General features: G+C 35.2%; 1 protein-coding gene across 11 annotated transcripts in view; it reads left to right on the plus strand.

Moving 5' to 3' along the window:
* PLCB4 (phospholipase C beta 4) overlaps window positions 1-18,696 on the plus strand; it is a 187,925-nt gene that overhangs the window by 115,496 nt on the left and 53,733 nt on the right. For all 11 annotated transcript variants that reach the window (XM_087948403.1, XM_087948448.1, XM_087948439.1 and 8 more), the window contains 6 exons: window positions 1,243-1,386; window positions 8,869-8,948; window positions 12,151-12,204; window positions 13,827-13,908; window positions 14,263-14,363; window positions 14,881-14,938. In XM_087948403.1, coding sequence (XP_087804529.1) covers window positions 1,243-1,386; window positions 8,869-8,948; window positions 12,151-12,204; window positions 13,827-13,908; window positions 14,263-14,363; window positions 14,881-14,938 — 519 coding nt within the window. The remainder of the gene's footprint in view (window positions 1-1,242; window positions 1,387-8,868; window positions 8,949-12,150; window positions 12,205-13,826; window positions 13,909-14,262; window positions 14,364-14,880; window positions 14,939-18,696) is intronic.

The following is an 18,696-nucleotide window of genomic DNA, read 5'->3' on the forward strand; positions in this document are numbered from 1 at the left end:
AGACAGATATAATTTTGACCAATTTTTATAGTTTTTTTTTTAAATTGTGCCTTTATTATTTTTAAATAACTCAAGGCAGTGAACATATTCTTTCCTCCTCTAGTTTTCCCTCAATCACAATGGGTTGTGGCTGAGAGAGAGTGACTGGATTAAAGTCACCCAGCTAACTTTCATGCCTAAAGTGGGACTAGAACTCACAGTCTCCTGGTTTATAGGCCGGCATCTTCACCACTACACCAAACTTCAGAGAATTTAACCTGAATCCTGTAACAATTAGTTGACTGTAGTTGATGAAATTTTCCTGTAAATGCAAAACAGTTTGTAAAAGCTAAATTTAATTTTACTTGAAAACCAACAATGCCCCCAAACAAATTACTCTCTGAAGCAGTGGGAATAAATAGTCCTTCCCATCCCTCACCCACCCCATTTCATTTGCTCAAGAAAACTAGAGTGGAAGTAAAACTTTACTTCAATGCTAAATATGAAACAAGTGCCTCCAGAATGTGCTTTGTAGGCAGTCTTTTGTAAAACTTTTATGCAGACTTATTTTAAAAAGATCCCATGATCTCAAAGGGACACTTGAGTAAGGAGTGGAAGTTTATTTCTAAGGTATTTTCTCCAACTTGATGTCTCCCAGGTGTTTTGGTACTCTATGCTGTCTTTGGCTATGGAGATGCTCGGTCATCCAGGTCTTGGTTGTCCCAAAGGTGCTTTTTCAAAAGGCAACTGGACTTTGTGGTTTTTCTTTGAAGACAGAACTGATGGATGAGAAGCGAAACATCTTCAAAGAAAAATCAGAAAGTCCAGTCGCCTCTTGAAAAATCACTTTTGGGATATGCTGTCTGGGGATATTTTCAGAGTAGCAGCATATCTGGAAGGTGCCAATTGGAGAAGTGTATCCTAAGGTACACTTTTTCTCTCTCTCTCCAATAACTATGATCAGACTATTTCACTTGGGTAAGGTCATTGCACCCAGAACCCAAGAATTATTGTTACTATTTCACAAATAGAATGTAAATTAACCACCATCAGTTACCTAACGTGAATATGATCTCTCTATACTATTATCACCTGCCTAAGTAGAAAATGAAATATCTCTAAACATGTGTTTGGAATAATGGCAAAAATATACAGAAGGTAAATAGGAATAAGAAATGCTTATGAGTGAAAATGAGCAATACATTTTCTTTCTTTTTTAATCCATGAGGTGTTTTTTTTCAAGCAATTAATTTTGTCCAACAGGATCCGAAAATATTAGCTGCTCTTGAAGCTGTCAGTAAAGCAGAAAATGAACTTGAAGGACGAATAGTTTGTGTCTGTAGTGGCACTGATCTGGTGAACATCAACTTCACATATATGGTAGCGGAAAGCACTGAAGACGCTAAGGTACTGCAGCCAAACATAGCTTTGATGTTTTGTGGCATTATTGTTCCATGTAAATCCCTATTATGCTTTAAGAGGTTGGCAAATATTAATCTAAACATAGATCTTTTGACATCAATGGCAAAAATGAGCTAATCCCTCAACTGAATTGGTGTGCTACTTTTCAAATTATCTGGGTGTTTCTTCTGTATGGGAAAATGTTAGTGTGAAAATTAGGAAGTATGTAGATGTGTGATAAGCAATTACACTGCAGTGAGAGATGTAATCTGTAACCCTTTGAACTAGAAGTGATGAGGAATGACTTCAAATTTATATGCAAGATCATAATCTGCACATTCTTAAAAAATATTGTGTTTAATAGGAGGAGGGGCTACACAGTAAAGAAGGACAAACTGTCTGATTAATAGAAGTAACAAAGCAAAATTCAGCCACTAAATTGCAAGTTTAGGGTCCTTGAAAGTGTGTGTTTGTGTCTATGTCTGTATGTATTCTGTGCAAATTGCTTATCCACGTTACAGAGGTATTTGCTGAGTGGCAGAGCAATTTTTACAGCTGCTGTTTTCTTTCTTCACTTATGAAAAAAGTGGAAATGAGACAGTTCAGAAACATGTCAAGGATGGATCAGGTGGTGCTCCAAATTCATTAGATCCCAAAGCACTTTTCCCAGAACTGCTTTAGTATTAGAAGAAACACTATGGCTGCTCTGAATGAAGTAAAAAGGTTATATTCTCAAGAAGATGCTACTTCAGGGACCGTTGAGTAAGTGTAGGTAATCTGCCAGAAGAAAGAGAAGCTTAATTTAATGTCCATGATAATTTACTAGCATCTTAAACCAGAAAAGCTTTTACAAAACAACAATTAACCTTTAATACACAATATTACATTTTCATGTTTAATTCGAATAAGAAGATAAGAATATATTGTTATCAAGAATTTATTTATAGAGAAGAGAAGAGAGTCAATCTATTTTCCAAACCACCAGAACGCAAAACAAGAAACAATGGATGGCAACTAATCAAGGAGAGAACCAATATAGAACTAAGGAGAAACTTCCTAAAAGAGAGAACAATTAACCAGTGGAACAGCTTGCATTTGGAAATTGTGGGTGTCCATCACTCAGGGCTTTTAAGAAAAGACTGGACAGCCACCTGTCTGAAATGGTATAAGGCAGCTGTCGCCAACCAGTGGGCCATGGCCCACTGGTGGGCCATGGGAAAATTTTGGTGAGCCGCAGAGAAATCTCAGCCCCAAAGCACCCCTCCAAAGCAATTAATCCAGGCTGCGCAGAAATGCAAGGCTGCGCCACCCACATGGCCCGTGGGAACCCTCCCCTCCCATTCACTCCTTACTCAGTAAACTTGCCTGCTAAATTTCTATTTTTTCTTTTTCCAACCATCATCTGTTCTGCTGTGCCGGGAGATTTAGATTAGCTAGGAAGCAGAAAATGGTTGGATTTCTTGCTTTCTAGCTAGTCTTTAGATCTTCAGCTCTGCTTTTAAACACAGCCAAACCTCCCTTAGGACTGAAAGTTTGCTTGAAAGCAAATTCAGTGCAGACTCACTGCAAGCAAATTTGAGAGATTGAGCTAGCCGATGGCAGATAGATAGATCACTGAATGATTCTGTGAGCAACTCAATCTGCCTGCTTTGCCTGATTTTGGGTAAAAGTTGTTCTTTTTTTAATGAAAAAGTTAATATTTACATACATGGTGTGTTGTGAGTTAATTTTGTGAGTTTGCTTGCTAGCAAATTTTATGAGTTTGCTTGCAAGCAAATTTTATGTGGCAGACTGAGCTAGCCAATGGCAGATAGATAGATCTCTGAATGAATCTGTGATTCTGTGAGCAACTCAATCTGCCTGCTTTGCCTGATTTTGGATAAAAGTTGCTCTTTTTTATAAAAAATTCAATATTTGTATAAATATTTATAATATTTATACATATATACAAGCCATGCCCAGCCAGTCACATGACCACCAAGCCACACCCACAAATTAGGTCACGCCTACAGACCCGGTCAGTGGTCCCTGGGATCTAAAATTATGAATTTGGTGGTCCCTGAGGTACAAAAGGTTGGTGACCCCTGCTATAGGATCACCTGCTTGAGCGGGGGATTGGACTAGAAGACTTCTAAGGTCTCTTCCAGCTCTATTTTGATTGATCTTCATCTGTAAAAATAATATTTTATAACAGATTAAGAGAGAAGCTTGTGGTTCTTCAAGTGTTGGATTATAAATTATCCAGTATAAATTTCCCAATAATAACACAAGTCAGAAACAATATTTCAAAGAATTTAAACAATAGTATTTATGTAGAAATGTAAGAATTGCATAACTCAAGGATTAACACTGAATATTAAACTCGGTTTGAAAAACCTGGCAGTTCCTAAATTCTGCCTGAGGGTATATTTTCCCAGGAAACAGAGAATAAAGACAAATGCAGAAACAGAAGCTGTCCTTACAGAAGTTCTTCCAGTAAAGAAAAGCCTTATGTAGCATTGATTTGAAATAGGGTTTTAGGGCAGTGAGTTAATTAATTTTGAAGAGTCAGGTACTCCTACATCTTATGAAACAATTAAAGTCTTTAACTAAATTCTGTGTGGGACAAACGGTAGCAAAGCTGAGAATGTGAGTAAAGTAATATTTCACTGCTGCTTCTCTATCTGGTACACAGAGTTTCTGTTTCTGATAGGCTCTTCTTACATATTTTTAGCTACATCTGTTCCGGAATACTAGGTTGTCCTTTTGTCATATCGACTATGCAAACCAGCCCCCTCTATGTTTCCTTGCTTTATGCCTCTCATTCTGCTCTGCTAGATTTTTCAGAAATCATATTACAGTAATTTGAAATTACATTTTCACAGTCGTGTATTTTTTCCAAATGTGTGATACCACCTTTAACATACTCATCACATTAGATTGAGAAGGCTTTGGACAGAGTATATTTCAGTACAGAAAGTGCATCCAAAATACTGATGCACACCTATGTCACAATTGAAACTGAAGCTGCTTTTAAATATGCTTAATGAATAAATTATTTTTTTTATATATCTTTAAGTAAGGAAAGGATTCTGTCATTGGGAAAGCAGATTACCATTTGGATTGGGAGGAGGAATGCTTAGAACAAAGGAGTAGAGATTTTACATATCTGTCCGTCCGTCCGTCCATCCATTTATCTCTCCCTCTCTCCCCCCCCCTCTCTCTCCCTCTCTCCCTCCCTCCCTCCCTCCCTGTCTCCCTCCCTCTCTCTCTCCCTCCCTCCCTCTCTCTCTGTCTCTCTTACAAAACATACTCAGCCTATACTTTCATATATATCCAAAAGCTATGGAGAAATTTATACTTTTACATTTTTTTGAGTTAGATCGTTTGTCCTCAAATCCATTGCTGTCGATCAAAGATTTATAACCTGAGAAAGTAAAGTAAATTTTTTTAGGACTAGAGCACAGATAAGATGGCACAACATTTGCTTGGGTCTAGATCAGGGGGTGTCAAACTCACGTTGTCACAGTTGCATCACATGACATATCGGGACTTTTTTCCCCTTCACCAAACTGGGCGTGGGCATGACCAGTATGTGTTTGACAGCCCTGATCTAGATTATTATTAATCTTCAATGGTAAACTCTTTGGGGAATGATATTATTTGTTTTCTTTTTAAGACATGCACAAGTAATAAACTTAATAATAATAGATACAAGATAAACTGAAGACAAGATTTTTGAAACTGTGAAATCAGAAAGCTGTAGATAAGAACTGAGAAGGTGTAAAAAGCTGAAATGGATAGCCATGTATCCAAAATGCTATAGGATCTCCTGTTTGAGCCAGAGGTTGGGCTAGCTAGAAGATTCCCAAGGTCCCTTCCTAACTCTGTTAATTGAGTAATGAAATTGTAATGTGATGTTTCATTCCAATTGAATCTTCCCATTCCAGCCTAGTTAGTCAGGGACAGTGCATTGTGGATCCTGTGGGTTAAATTATTTTGACTGCTGAGATCCAGGAAGAGAACCTTCTTTGCCATTACCCATGCCTTCTGAATAGAACACTTTGACCCCAGAGATCAGGCATTCCCCCCCCCCCCACTTTTCTGGCCTTCAGAAATAATTGATCCTAATATTTGGCATGGACGTCAAAGAGTGATATGCGATCCTCAGGACAATTGGTTTTGTGAGGGTGCTCTCTCCACCTTGTTAACTTTTTAACTGTTGTAGCCCTACCTCTTAAATTTTGTTTTTATAATTTTTCTTATTTATGCTTTTATACCATGTATTTTTTTATTGTCAACTGCCTGCAGCCACTAAGGTGAGATGGGTGATATAAAAATGTGATAAATAAATAACTGTAAGCTGCTGTTCCTATTTGTGATGCACTTCTCATACTTTTCTGAAGCAAAGAAGGTATATATTTTTAAAACTGATGTATATTCGTTCGAACTGTGTAAAATTTCTGCAGCTCATATAGAAGGTAACCAACTGAGATGAGGTAGGATGGATTCAAATTCTGGTTGATATCACCAAATGATGGCATTAATTATGCCCTAAGTCAGTAAAGTCATTGAATAAAGTATGTATGTAAGATTGGAGAGATCTTATTTCAGATTATTAGATAGCCAAAGATCTTACTCAGTGGTATTTATAGGTTATGGCATGAAATGGGTACAGATGAAGAAGTCCTTGCAGAAAGGGTAGGATTATATAAAAATGGGATTATAATTCGTACTCTCCTTGCTTACCTTTTTAGATATTCTATGCATTCAGAGCTTGTTCATGGGGGACATCAATTTTTACAGAATTATTAATTTTGGAAAGATGTAACTGAGTATTTATAAGGTAGCTACAAAATGATACTAAATTGCTGATTCAGAATTCCCTACTTCTTCATGTGCCATTTCTGTAAGATCCAGATCTCTACAATTTCTCTTCTTAAAATCAAGAAGATTGTAATATCATCAGAGAAATAACATATTTTTCTTCCCCAATTTCTGGACAATTCTGCAACTGTATTATATTCCAAACCTCTGCTGACACCTGGTGGTGCAACTTTGGAAGAAATATTTAAATCTTTCATTTTGAAAACATGAGAGGCTACTTTTTAAAATTTAATTTTAATCTTTCATATGCTGCAAAAAGCCCTAGCTTTTCATAAAGGGAGAATATTTCGACAATTTTGTATTTGTACCTCAAATACATGAACTCAGTATCATGATTTAAAGAAGAGAAGCTATCTGTATAAAATAAGCTTTTTTCAATAGAAGAAGGAGAAAGAGAATTGTTTTCTTATTTGACTGGATAGAAATTAGAGTACAAATCCTAGTTTGTAAATATTCATTAGTTAAGATAGTTCTGAATGCCATCAAACATCTGGGAGGGGGAAAAATATTAAATATTTCTATACATGGAAGTTCCAGCAAAAATTGTGGCAAATGCCTGCTGATCTTTTGCCCATACAGGTAGTCCTCAATTTATGACAATTGGCACCAGAATTTCAGTTAATAAATAATGGAGCTGTTAAGTGAGTCATCATGAGACCAAACCAATTTTATGTCTCCTTTTACTATAGTTGTTAAGCAAATCATATGGCTTTTAAGTGAATCTGGCTTCCCCAATTGATGCTACTTGTCAGAAATTGGCTAATCTTGCAAGCTGCTATCAATGATCATAGGAAACTGCAATTAGTTGTAAATGCAAACTAGTCGCCAACTCCCTGAGTTATAACCAATGATCTGGAGGATAGAATCATTAAATGGCATAAATTGAGGATTACCTGTAATTGATTGAGAATGTGGTCCAATGACCTCATCACAAAAATGAGGTTATCATGCACAAAATGTATGCATTAAAATTGATTTCTAATTTTAGATGTATACAAAATTTAGAATTGAGAAACCAGTCAATAAATCTCATTCTTTCTTCTCTCCCTTCCTCCTTGGGAACTGGATTACTAACTTTATTAATTACTTTATGTTACAAGTATTCTAATAGTAACCCTGCTTATACCAATTTAATTTGTGCCAATCTAGAAAGGCTCTGTGCTCATGGCTTATGTTTGGGCTGCTCACATTGCTACTAAATTCAGATGTGCACTTCTGAGTTAGAGTGTACAAAATCTGAAAAACTGTGTATAGAATTTGTGGATAATTATCCAAACAGAAATTACAATTTGCTCAAGTCTTTTAAGTACATCAGAAAATCTTTTATACAGGTAAAAAGGGGAAGGGAGCACTATTTTATTCAGATGAAAAGAAAAGGGAGCAGTATTTAACAGAATACTGCTTTACAATTGCCTTCAATTCAGCTAATAGTATTGTAAATAAATTTGCTTAATTGTGAGCAGAAGATATCAACAACGGGTAAAGGAAATACTTGGGTATTTGGGTGAATTGTTAATGAAAAGATTAATAAAACAGTTGATTTGTTAATTGTAAGATGTAATACTTTAGCTGTAGCATTTTTTGTACAATAGAATAAACAAATCTCCATTTAATTTTTATTTATTTATTAGATTTTTATCTGCCTTTATTTCTTTATAAGTAATCCAAGGTGGCAAACATACTTAATACTGCTTCCTTCTCCTATTTTCCCTACAACAACCCTGTGAGGTGAGTTGGGCTGAGAGAGAGTGACTGGCTTGAAGTAACCCAAACAGCATTCATGCCTGAGGCAACACTAGAACTCACAGTCTCCTGGTTTCAAGGCCAACATTTTAACCACTGAACTTTTTCCCTTGTGAGACATCATGCTAGTAATATTTGTTCCAAATGTGGTAATTGTTATGGGAAACGTGACAGTGAATATTGTGAACTCATGGAAGTAAGTCACATTTCCCTTCCCAATCATTTTCCTTTTCAGGTCGTCCTTGACTTACGACCACAATGGATCCCAAAATTTCTGTTGTTAAGCAAGATAGTTGTTAAGTGAATTTTGCCCCATTTTACAACCTTCCTTGCCACAGTTATGTGAATCACTGCAGTTGTTAAATTAGTAACACGGTTGTTAAGTGAATCTGGCTTGCCCATCGACTTTGCTTGTAGAAGTTTGCAAAAAGTGATCACATGACCCTGGAACACTGCAACGGTCTTAAATATGAGGCAGTTGCCAAGCATCTGAATTTTGATCATGTGACCATGAGGCTGCTGCAACCGTCGTAAGTGTGAAAACAGTCATAAGTGACTTTTTTCAGTGCCATTTTAACTTTGAGCAATCATTAAATAAACTATTGTTAAGTCTAGGACTACCTGTATGGGTAGAAACCTGTTATATGGTATATGTCTGGATAGTAAGAAGATTGAGTATTATTTGATGTGCATTGAATACTTGAAAAACTTTTCAAGTAAGTCTAGAGCTGCTATTCAAGCACTACTAATTATTATAACTTGTGTTACTCAAAGATGTTTCTGTAGTGAAATTGCTTTTGAAGTTGGTTGATTGGGTGGTCATTATATGCGCTCATGGGCACACATTAGACATATTTGTTTTATCTTTTTGTCTTTCAGCAATGGATTGATGGACTCCGATCAATTACAGGTAACTTCAGAGCCAACAATGTCTGTCCCACGACATGCCTCAAGAAACAGTAAGTTTTTTCCCCCTCACCTCATCAATTACGATTTTGTTCCTTCTACATGTTTCTTGACGTGCATTTAAAAAAAATTTCTTTTCCTTATTTGGCACAAGAAATAAATATCTGGATAAGCTGCAGAAGACATCCCCCAACGATTCAAATATCCATGAGAAATGTGGTAATCTATTCCTCACATTTTCCCCCCACAAATAAAATACACTCCCAAAGTCAAACACACATTCAGGAGTTAAGGGAGTTTACTGTGGGATTTTATGATCTGTTGAGAGAGGCAGTTGTAATTATTGGCTTTGCCTGAACTTTTCTTGGTTCAGGGGGGAGAACGGCTGCCCACTTACATGCAAATGTTCTTATTTCATATGGATCCAAGGCTGAATTAGTCTTTTCTTTATGAGATTTCTCAGAGAATATTCAGAAACATTAGGAAAATGCAGCTGAGATTGAATGTGTTGTTGTAATCTTCCTACCCTGCTCAGATTACCCTAAAGTATATTTCTATGCTTTGTAAGCCCTCTTTTCCATTTCTTCAAAAAGAAATCAAAAAGTTTTAACAGCAACAAATTTGAAAAGATTCTTTTAGTTCTTCCCAGTTTCCTTAAATGCTATTTCCCCTCAGAAACTGTTGTTGTTCTTGCTAAGAATTGGAAAAATGATAAAATACCTATGCAGGAGGAAGTTATTAAGAAAATTATGGACTGTGCTGAAATGAGTAAATTGACATTTGAAATTAGAGAACGAAGATAAACAATTTTATATGATATGGGATTTGTTTTATCAATGGTTGGACAAAAAGACATGGTAATGTAATAGATTTGTTGATTTTGTAATAGGTTTAATAGATAGATATAAAATATAATATAGACATATATAACCATTGGATGAAAGTATAACATAAATTTTAAAATAAAATTTGAAATATCTCATATAAAATGATAGAATAAATAGTTTGGTCATGGATGATTAATAATTGATAAGTATATAAGCATATGTTAGCTTGACAATGTGGAAATTTATATAAATTGAGAAATGACTACAAAAGGATAGTATAAAAGATTTGTAACCAACTGACATACTGTATGTATATAAGATGGAAGATGGTTTTTATGTTTTTATGTTTTGTTTGCATATGTTTGTCTTAAAAAAAATAAAAACTTTTTCAAAAAAAGAAAGAAAAGAAACTGTTGTTGCTCTCCAAGCAGTAGAAGGTACAATTCCTTAATATCTATGGAGATTCTCAGTCCTCTAGGTCATGGTTGTCCCAAAGGTGTTTTTTTCAAAGGGCAACTGGACTTTTCTTCATTTTTTCCTTGAAGATGTTTCACTTCTTGGATGAGAAGTGAAATGTCTTAAAGAAAAAAACAATCACCTTTCAAAAAAGCACCCTTGGGAGTCAAAGTCCTCATGAAACAATAATCTTAAAGAGAGATTTAGAGAAGAAGTATCTGAGAAGGAGGTTCTGGAATCTCTTTGCTCACTCTTTCAGCCCCCATTTCTTCTGAAACTATTTGGAATATCTTTCTCTGATGTAGGAAGAACCCTTCAGGGTATTAGCTGAGCTGCATGTAGTATGTGGTCCCAACATCATTGTTTCTATATTCCAAAATGTTAGGTTGAATGATTTGCCACAGAACATCTCTGCTGTGGATGACAGAGGTTATTGTAGAATATATCTGAAAAACAAGTTGTAGAAGTAAGTTGAAGTAAGTGTTGGATACACAGGCACACTAACACACACACACACCCTTACATCACCATTTAGCTTTATTTATTTTATTTATTTATTTTGTCAAACATGTTTTAGATAACAGACATAATCAGAAGCTTTTAGCACCCTTTCAGTAAAGCTCTCCAGAGTGCAGAAATTCCTGCTTTTCATCATTCAAGAGACTTCAAGCGTATATCATGCCACCTTTCCATTATTCACATTGCTCAAGGAACATGGAAAACCCAACATATTTGCTCTCTGGAGAGCAAGAATATGTATAGAGTAACCACCATTGCCTCTTCTCACTTATAATATATAGTACATAGCTATTCAAACAAATGTTATCAAAAGTGCTTCAATAGTTGCTTTATTTTTTGGATGCTAAAAACATTTCAACCAAAGCTTTCCATCCATTACAGCTGAATTAAATATTTCATGTGTATTAAATTGTGTTCATTCTAGCATGATTGTACAGGAAGGCATTAAAGAAGACATGATAACAGAATGATAGTAATCAGAGGAAATCATATCCTCTTTTTCCTAACTTGTGTGTTTATATATGCTGTTAAGATTTTACCTGTATCCAAAAGTTGGGAGCATTTTCATTCAATTAGAATTTTTAGAACAGTGTCAAGGGTTCTGTAGTCTGAATGTGGCTCTCCACTTTCAATTAGTCCTTCAATATCCCAAGGACATGTTACAAATATGCAGTGCATGAAGCTCTATCCACCCACCCACCCACCCACACAAAGGGGAGAAACAAGAGTGATGAGAGGCCTGCGTGAAGCAAATAATTTCCATTCTCTTTTTTTAAACTGCCCACCCAACCCAGGAAAAATGACCTGAAATGGCAATAACATTTAGCAGTGAATTTTCAGGCTATGGAGGAGGGGGGTTTAAAGGACAGGGTTATGGGTCAAAATGGCAGCAGTTTAAAAAATAGGTGAAAAATGTCAACCATGGTACTTTCACTGGTATCATGATATCACTGCATGGCCTTCTGTCCCCTCCAGAAGGCTAAGAGACAGAGTGAGCTGTGGCCTATTGCTCGATTCTGTTTTAGAAACCCATTGTAAAATAGAATCATAGCTCAGCTGTAACTGACTTTCATTAGTCTGATATTTTTCTGCCCAAGTTTGAGAAAGCTGCATCTCGCCTTCTCTTATCAAACTGAGTTTACATCAAGTCCCCTTTAAGGCTAATTTACACTGATAATGGGAAAGAATTGTAGTTAGTCTTATGAGTGAGAAGTAGTAATTAGTCTTTTATAAAATGCAAGAATGCACGAAGGTGAACATTTGACTCCGTTCTTACATAAATCCATGTGTAAACTGCACGAGCTTTTAAAGCCCCACTTTTATACTTCATAATTTAAAAAAAATCCCAGGGATAGCTTTTGGCTTATTCTCCTTCTACTGTTCATTTTATAAACTGAGCTTTTATTGGATTATTTGGGGGGAAGTCTAATTGTTTTTATTTCTCCCCTTCTAGCTGGATGAAATTGGCATTTCTGACTAACACTAATGGCAAAATTCCAGTTAGAAGGTAAGTGTATTGTGAGCTTCAAGTGTGGGGTTATGTAGGAATTATGTATGGTTGTGAAATTTAAATGAGTAACAATCACAAGTCAGAAAGCCCATTAGAAGCGATATTAGTTTAGTAGTCTGCTGATCAAGGTAAAGGGATGCTGTAATCTGTGCCTAGGATCTATGCTTCAACAATATTTTCTATCCTGATCGGATGTTGTTCTCAAGTGAATAGTGAAATAAATAGTGGTGATAGTGTATAGCTTTGCTAGAGAAACCTCCTTTATTTTGGGGATAGAATTGAAAATTAATAGACATAGCATAATCATTTAGCCCTCTTAAAGCAGTTTGCTGGAATTAGGAAATTATTAATCCTCTATATTCAGGATAGGCAACCTATGTTTAAATTACAAGTCTCACATCCTTTTTTATTTTCCATGCTGGCTGAGACACTGTTTAGCATCCAGGTGCTTAGCCCTGTCATAGAGTTAAGCACTGTAAATTTTTTAAGTTATGGCTCAAAGGAATTACTGCTGGTTGATCTAAGTGCAAAAGTATAGGAGGAATAACAGAAATAAATTGATCACTGTTGCTCAAAGGGGAATGGGGCTTAAGCAGCAACCAAGCTCTGGCCCATGGTTGCTGCTTATTACATGATTGTAATAAGGCTAAAGCAAATAACTGTCATTGTTATCATTAGACCATATATTCAGCATCAGTGAACTAGATTATGTTTATTCTAGTTCTAGTGTTTATAAACAAAAGAACAAATTCTGAACTGTATGGAGAATAGGCATCACTGTAAAAATCTCTTTAGAGTAAAAAGTTGACTCGTCAAAAAAGTTGAGAAAGCGTTCATTCACGTTGAAAGAAATGTGAAGTGAGATAGGCCAAGAATTAAGTTTAAAGCATGATGTGAGAAGGTCGCACCCATATTAGCAGTGGTTGACTAATAATGCTACATATGACATTCCTGTGTTCATGATATAATTCTTGATCAGTGGGGATTTCTCTAGAGAAGTAAAGACCTGATAACACAAAAACAGAGAGGAAGAACATGCTGTGACAGCAGTTGTCAAAGTTTGAAAAAAACAAAACCCAAAAGGAAATATTTCATTTACACTAAAACCAAAATGTGGGAATAATTAGCCAAAAAATCATAAAGGATGCTTGAAAGCTTTGCTTCTCAGCTTTCTTTCAGAAAGGTAAGTGGCAACAGTCTCCCAGCCTTCAGCTCCTAAAATAAACTCCACTAGGAACCTCTGTGTGGGGACACAAGCTTCGAATTATAGTCTTTCCTCAAACTTCAACTTTCTCATAATGTCTTTGGATTTAATTGTATCTAACATATGTAGGTATAGCTTTCTATATTAATATCTTCCCTTGTTATCCCTGGTTTATGAATATTCACACTCACTCAAAACTACACATTAGATATATGGTAATGGATGTGAAAATTAGGTAATGGAATTGTTTATTTATTCAAATAGAAGTGTAATGCTCTTGAAGAGATACTTTACACTGTCAATACAGAAAATCATTAATGAACTATTGTCATCTCAGTAGAGGATGTGTGATGCAGCTCTGATTATGAGATTGCCAAAGCTTTGGAATAATTTAATTCTCCTTTTCTCCTCCTAGCATTACCAGAACGTTTGCGTCAGGTAAAACTGAAAAAGTGATATTTCAGGCACTTAAAGAATTGGGTCTTCCCAGTGGAAAGGTATTTAAATTTAATTTTCAAGAATTAAGGGTTTCAAGATGGGTGTTACAAGCCTAAAGCAGTTGATGGTTGCAGTTGATTATTCAGCATCAAAAATAATTCATAAGCAGTTTGTCCATTGTTAACTTCTATGCTAATTATAATTAGAATATTTTAATGCAGTAACTATATACTACACACATAAAATAATGTATATTATTATTGCGATTATAGAGAACTATTTCCAGATATTTTTTTTAGTCAAATAACATTGAATTATTTGCTTCCATCCGTAATGAACATGTTGTAAATTCTTCCATTGCTAAGTCAGTGCTTATCCAACCTGGTACATATTAAGCTTTATTTTACTTTCAGAATGATGAAATAGAGCCTTCAGCATTTACTTTTGAGAAGTTTTATGAACTAACCCAAAAAATATGCCCTCGTACCGATATAGAGGAGCTTTTTAGAAAAATGTAAGTTACTCTACATAATAAACTTAATTTTAATATTACTTAATCTGAAGATAATGCTATCAGAAGTCAAATTCCTTCTCCAAAGGTTTAACTCAATTGAATGTTCTGATACAGGTTTTCAGGATCTTCTGATTTAAAGAAACCCTTTCTGTTTTTAAATTGGCTTTACTAACCTTTAACTTGCTATTATAAGGTTATTAACACAATATATGAACTAATTAGGTTAAGAAAGTCTTAACATCTGAGGTTTCATGCACTAAGTTATTAATGTGGAAGACTTACATGTTGAATTTGCTTCTTTCTTTAATCTGTTAAATGGGGGCATAGAGAGAGGAGCTGTTTTGTAACAAGCATAGTCAATATCAGTTATAAGTACTCATTTTGAAAATACAGCTTAGGTCTGTTGAAGAATATTAGATCAATGTTGGGAATGTAAAAAAATGTCAACATGTAAATCATACCTGCTGTAGGATCTTATATGAAAACTTACATTTTTTTCTAATAAATTTCTTTTCAGCAATGGAGACAAAACAGATTATTTAACGGTAGACCAATTAGTGAGCTTTCTAAACGAAGTAAGCTTTTTCATACATTAACTACCTTACAAGTCTGTCTGCAGTGGCTTGCTTCTCCCAGTCGTACATTGCATGATCCATGCTATCATTCCCTGTGCTTCTGATCTGCTGGTCTTTCCATTTCAGCTGGACTGCAGGTGCAAAAATCAGCTCCAACTTGATGCATTCCCTCGTTCTCTTTTTGTTGGCTTTGCAACTTGCTTGCATTGGTTATTTGCTGTATTGTGTAGATGCTCTGTGTGTGGTTGTTTTGTTCCTAATTTGTATGTTGTTTTAACCAAATGATTTGAAATCTTTTTATTCTTAGGAATTTAGTCCTACTAAATATTGAGGAGGTGGTGGCAGGGAAATTGGGCTTCTCTCTGTAGTAACTTACATGTTTCATTTCGACTGTTTTCCTAAGGTTTACATGTTACATGGCTGTCTTCAGAATGCTTGCATTTCTATTATAGGTAGTATGTCAGTGATATGAAGTTCATTAGGTGTTACATATGCATTACCAAAATACACAGTATTTTTTAAATTAGATGCTCAATGGAGAATTCTTTGTGGTAAGATTTTTAAATTATTTTTATTAAACGGTTGACATTCAGTATTTCATTATTTAGTTGTGTATATTGTATGAACAACATTGTGTTTTTTTTTTTTAATAATGTGCGTAAACCAGTTGTTTCAATTGGCTTGATTAGACATTTCTTCAATGTTCCTTGACAGTGCAAAGTAGCCTAATAAAGCTCCTTCAGGTTTCTTTCCTGGGTATGAAATTTAAGAAATCAGCATTGGTGAGAATTCATGCCACTATCAACAAATGCCCTCTGGCTGTTATCTTTTCCAAGTTCCTCTCATTTGGTGAGAGAAAAGAATTATCTCTCTATATAAAAGCGAAATACCAGTCACATATCATCATAAAATCTCCAGAACCATAAAGCCTACAAACTTGAAATTTGGCACGTTATGTTCCTCTTGGCTTCTAGGTACTCACTAAAAAAGGATTTTTTCAAAATGACCATCAGGGCATTAGTATTTCCTATATTATTATTAACACGCTCTAATGCTAAAGAGCTCTACTCCCCCTTCCCACTAGAAAAGAAATCTGTTCCAAATGCAAAACACAAGCAGAGGAGAGGAGTTTCAGTTTTAGTTTCACAGCAACAATCAGCTTTAGTACAGAACAGCTCAGCTAAGCCACGCCCAGGCTTCTTGCTGTCTCCTCACTCACACAGCAAATACTGTTTTAGTTTCCAGCCCTCAACTCTCTCATACACTAACAGGACACTAGCCAGATGAATACCGATGGATGCTGGTAGGCAGAGGCAGATTCCCCCCCTCTTATTTTCCTCCCCAAAATCTATGCCCGACCACATAGTTTCGTAGCAAAGCACGGGTATCAAGCTAGTTTCACAATAGTCAGTTTATAATGCAATTCTGATGTATTTGATCTTATTTTTGTCTATCATGGGGTTACTCTGAGGAGACCACCCATTCTTGTTTAGAAGTCTCTCCCACACTAAGATTTTCTTAAGATTGGAAAATCTTCAGCAGCAAATTTATTTATTTATTTTTTTCAAAATATTAGTTTTGAGGTTTGTATTTTTGTAAAATGCTTACCTTAAGAAAGGGAAAGGGAAACATCCAGATGACAAAGAAGCAAAGAAGCACAGTAGCAATATAGCAAAATCTATGTTTTTCTCTTGGTAGTATTGGTTAAATTTTCCTGCTGTACTACCTCGTACAGCAACTGTTCAAATTGTGATGAAATTTTTCACAGTGATGAAACAGTAACTTCACAACCAATTCTCGCATGTACATTCATTGCAAGTCTATAAAGTGAAGGAAAGCTGAAGTAAGAACATAAGTTGCTGTTTCACTTATCCACTGCTTCACGTAGCAACTGCTTCACTTAACAATCAAGTTGCTAGTCCCAGTTGTGGTTGCTAAACAAGAATTACCTATACAAATATGTCAGCGAAATTGGTTGTTTTCACTAAAAGCGAATTGGGAAATATCTTTGCTATCCTATTACTAGCTTTTGCATTTTCTGATAGGAAAATGAAGATAAAACTGTTGCTTCTCTCATTTTCTCTGCAATATTTTGGCCCAGTTGCATAATTTTTATTAGGGATTGATCTAATTTGTCTTTGTACCAGTGCCTTACTAGCAATTTTAGGAATAGTTCATGAAGAACTCAGATTCATAAATTCATATCTCCAACCACATTGATCATTAGCACTGACAAAAGGAAAAAGGGTATATCAACTTACAGAATTTATTACCATAAATGTAGAGAGGGTCACTATCTTTCAGAGTGAATTACTGAAATGCATGAAGTAGGATTTGCATTAGTACTATGAGATATGACTACAGTTCTTAGTTCACATATTATATTAGACATGATTTCTGAATATGGTTTGTTGAACAACTCATAGTTATTTATTTAATTGCAAATATGTAAGGCACACAGAGTTACCAAATGAAATAAATATTTTTGTATATCATGCTATGCCAGGAATAAGCTAAGTATTTTATTCCTTAGCATGATGACTAAAAGTCAGCCTCTGATAACTCAGTTGCTGATCGTAAGAGTTGCAGAACTCAAAAATACTTTTTTGACCATAGCTGGGAAAACACTGATAATTACACAGACCTTTCATTTGATCCATCAAAACTGGTGCAATTTAAATTTGAGGAATGAAAAGGTTGTTCAAATATGACACTATAAGAATCCAAGAGAAAGAGAAATTGTTTCCAGGTATTCAGATTCTACCTTTCTTTTTTCTAGAATTCTGCATTGATCATTTGAAATACTATATATTAAGACTTCATATACTTCAAATACTATATATATTAAGACTTCATATATAATGTAAAGAACAGGTAGATTGTTAATATGTATTGAAACCACCTTCTTTGTTTTGCCACTGATTTTGGATATTGTACTGAAACACACGTTGCAAAGCTATTCACTGTACATGTTGGAGAATAATATGGTTTTGTGGTTGGGTTGTGAAGTTGCATCCTCTTTTTCAATAATGCTTGCATTAAATAATGCTTGCATCTAACAGCTTTTATATTTCATTAGTTTTAGGTTGTCTATTAAATAGTTGACTAGTTTTAGTATAATTATCCTGTATAGTGGATTAAATGAAAACAGTTCATCATACATTTATGGTATTTGGAGCATAGATTAAGAGATTATGATTTGTAATATATGATTGCATTTTTAATAGTTGTGGAGCAGACAAAGAATGTTTTCAATAGAAAGAAAAGTCATTTATTTGCTTTACATTGGCTATTGCTAGATGTTAAAGATAATACCCACAATATTTTAGGAATTCCTTCAGATGTTCCATGTAGCATATTGGCAAGGGAAAAAAGTGTTATTTATAACAGCAGATCAAGCAGGAACTGTAGGCCACTCAAGGACATGCAACTAAGGCAGAATATCAGCAGATAGCCAGAGTCTTCAAAGACGAAGTCAGGACAGCAAAGGCTCAGAACGAACACAGACTTGCAACAAAAGTCAAAGATAATAAAAAAAAAAAAGTTTCTTCCAACATATAAATAACAAGAAAAAAATCAAGGAAACAGTCGGTCCACTAAAGAGAGAAGATGGCAAGGAAGTAACAGGCAACAGAGAGAAAGCAGAACTGCTTAACTCATTCTTTGCATCCATCTTCACACAAAAAGAAACTATAGCACAACCCACCAAAAACATAACTGTAAAAGACAGTTATCTTCCTTCCTTCCTTCCTTCCTTC

Source organism: Notechis scutatus, chromosome 1 (genome assembly GCF_049901735.1).
Source record: "Notechis scutatus isolate UNSWTSFEM ecotype Mainland chromosome 1, rNotScu1.2, whole genome shotgun sequence".
NCBI classification, from domain to species: domain Eukaryota; kingdom Metazoa; phylum Chordata; class Lepidosauria; order Squamata; family Elapidae; genus Notechis; species Notechis scutatus.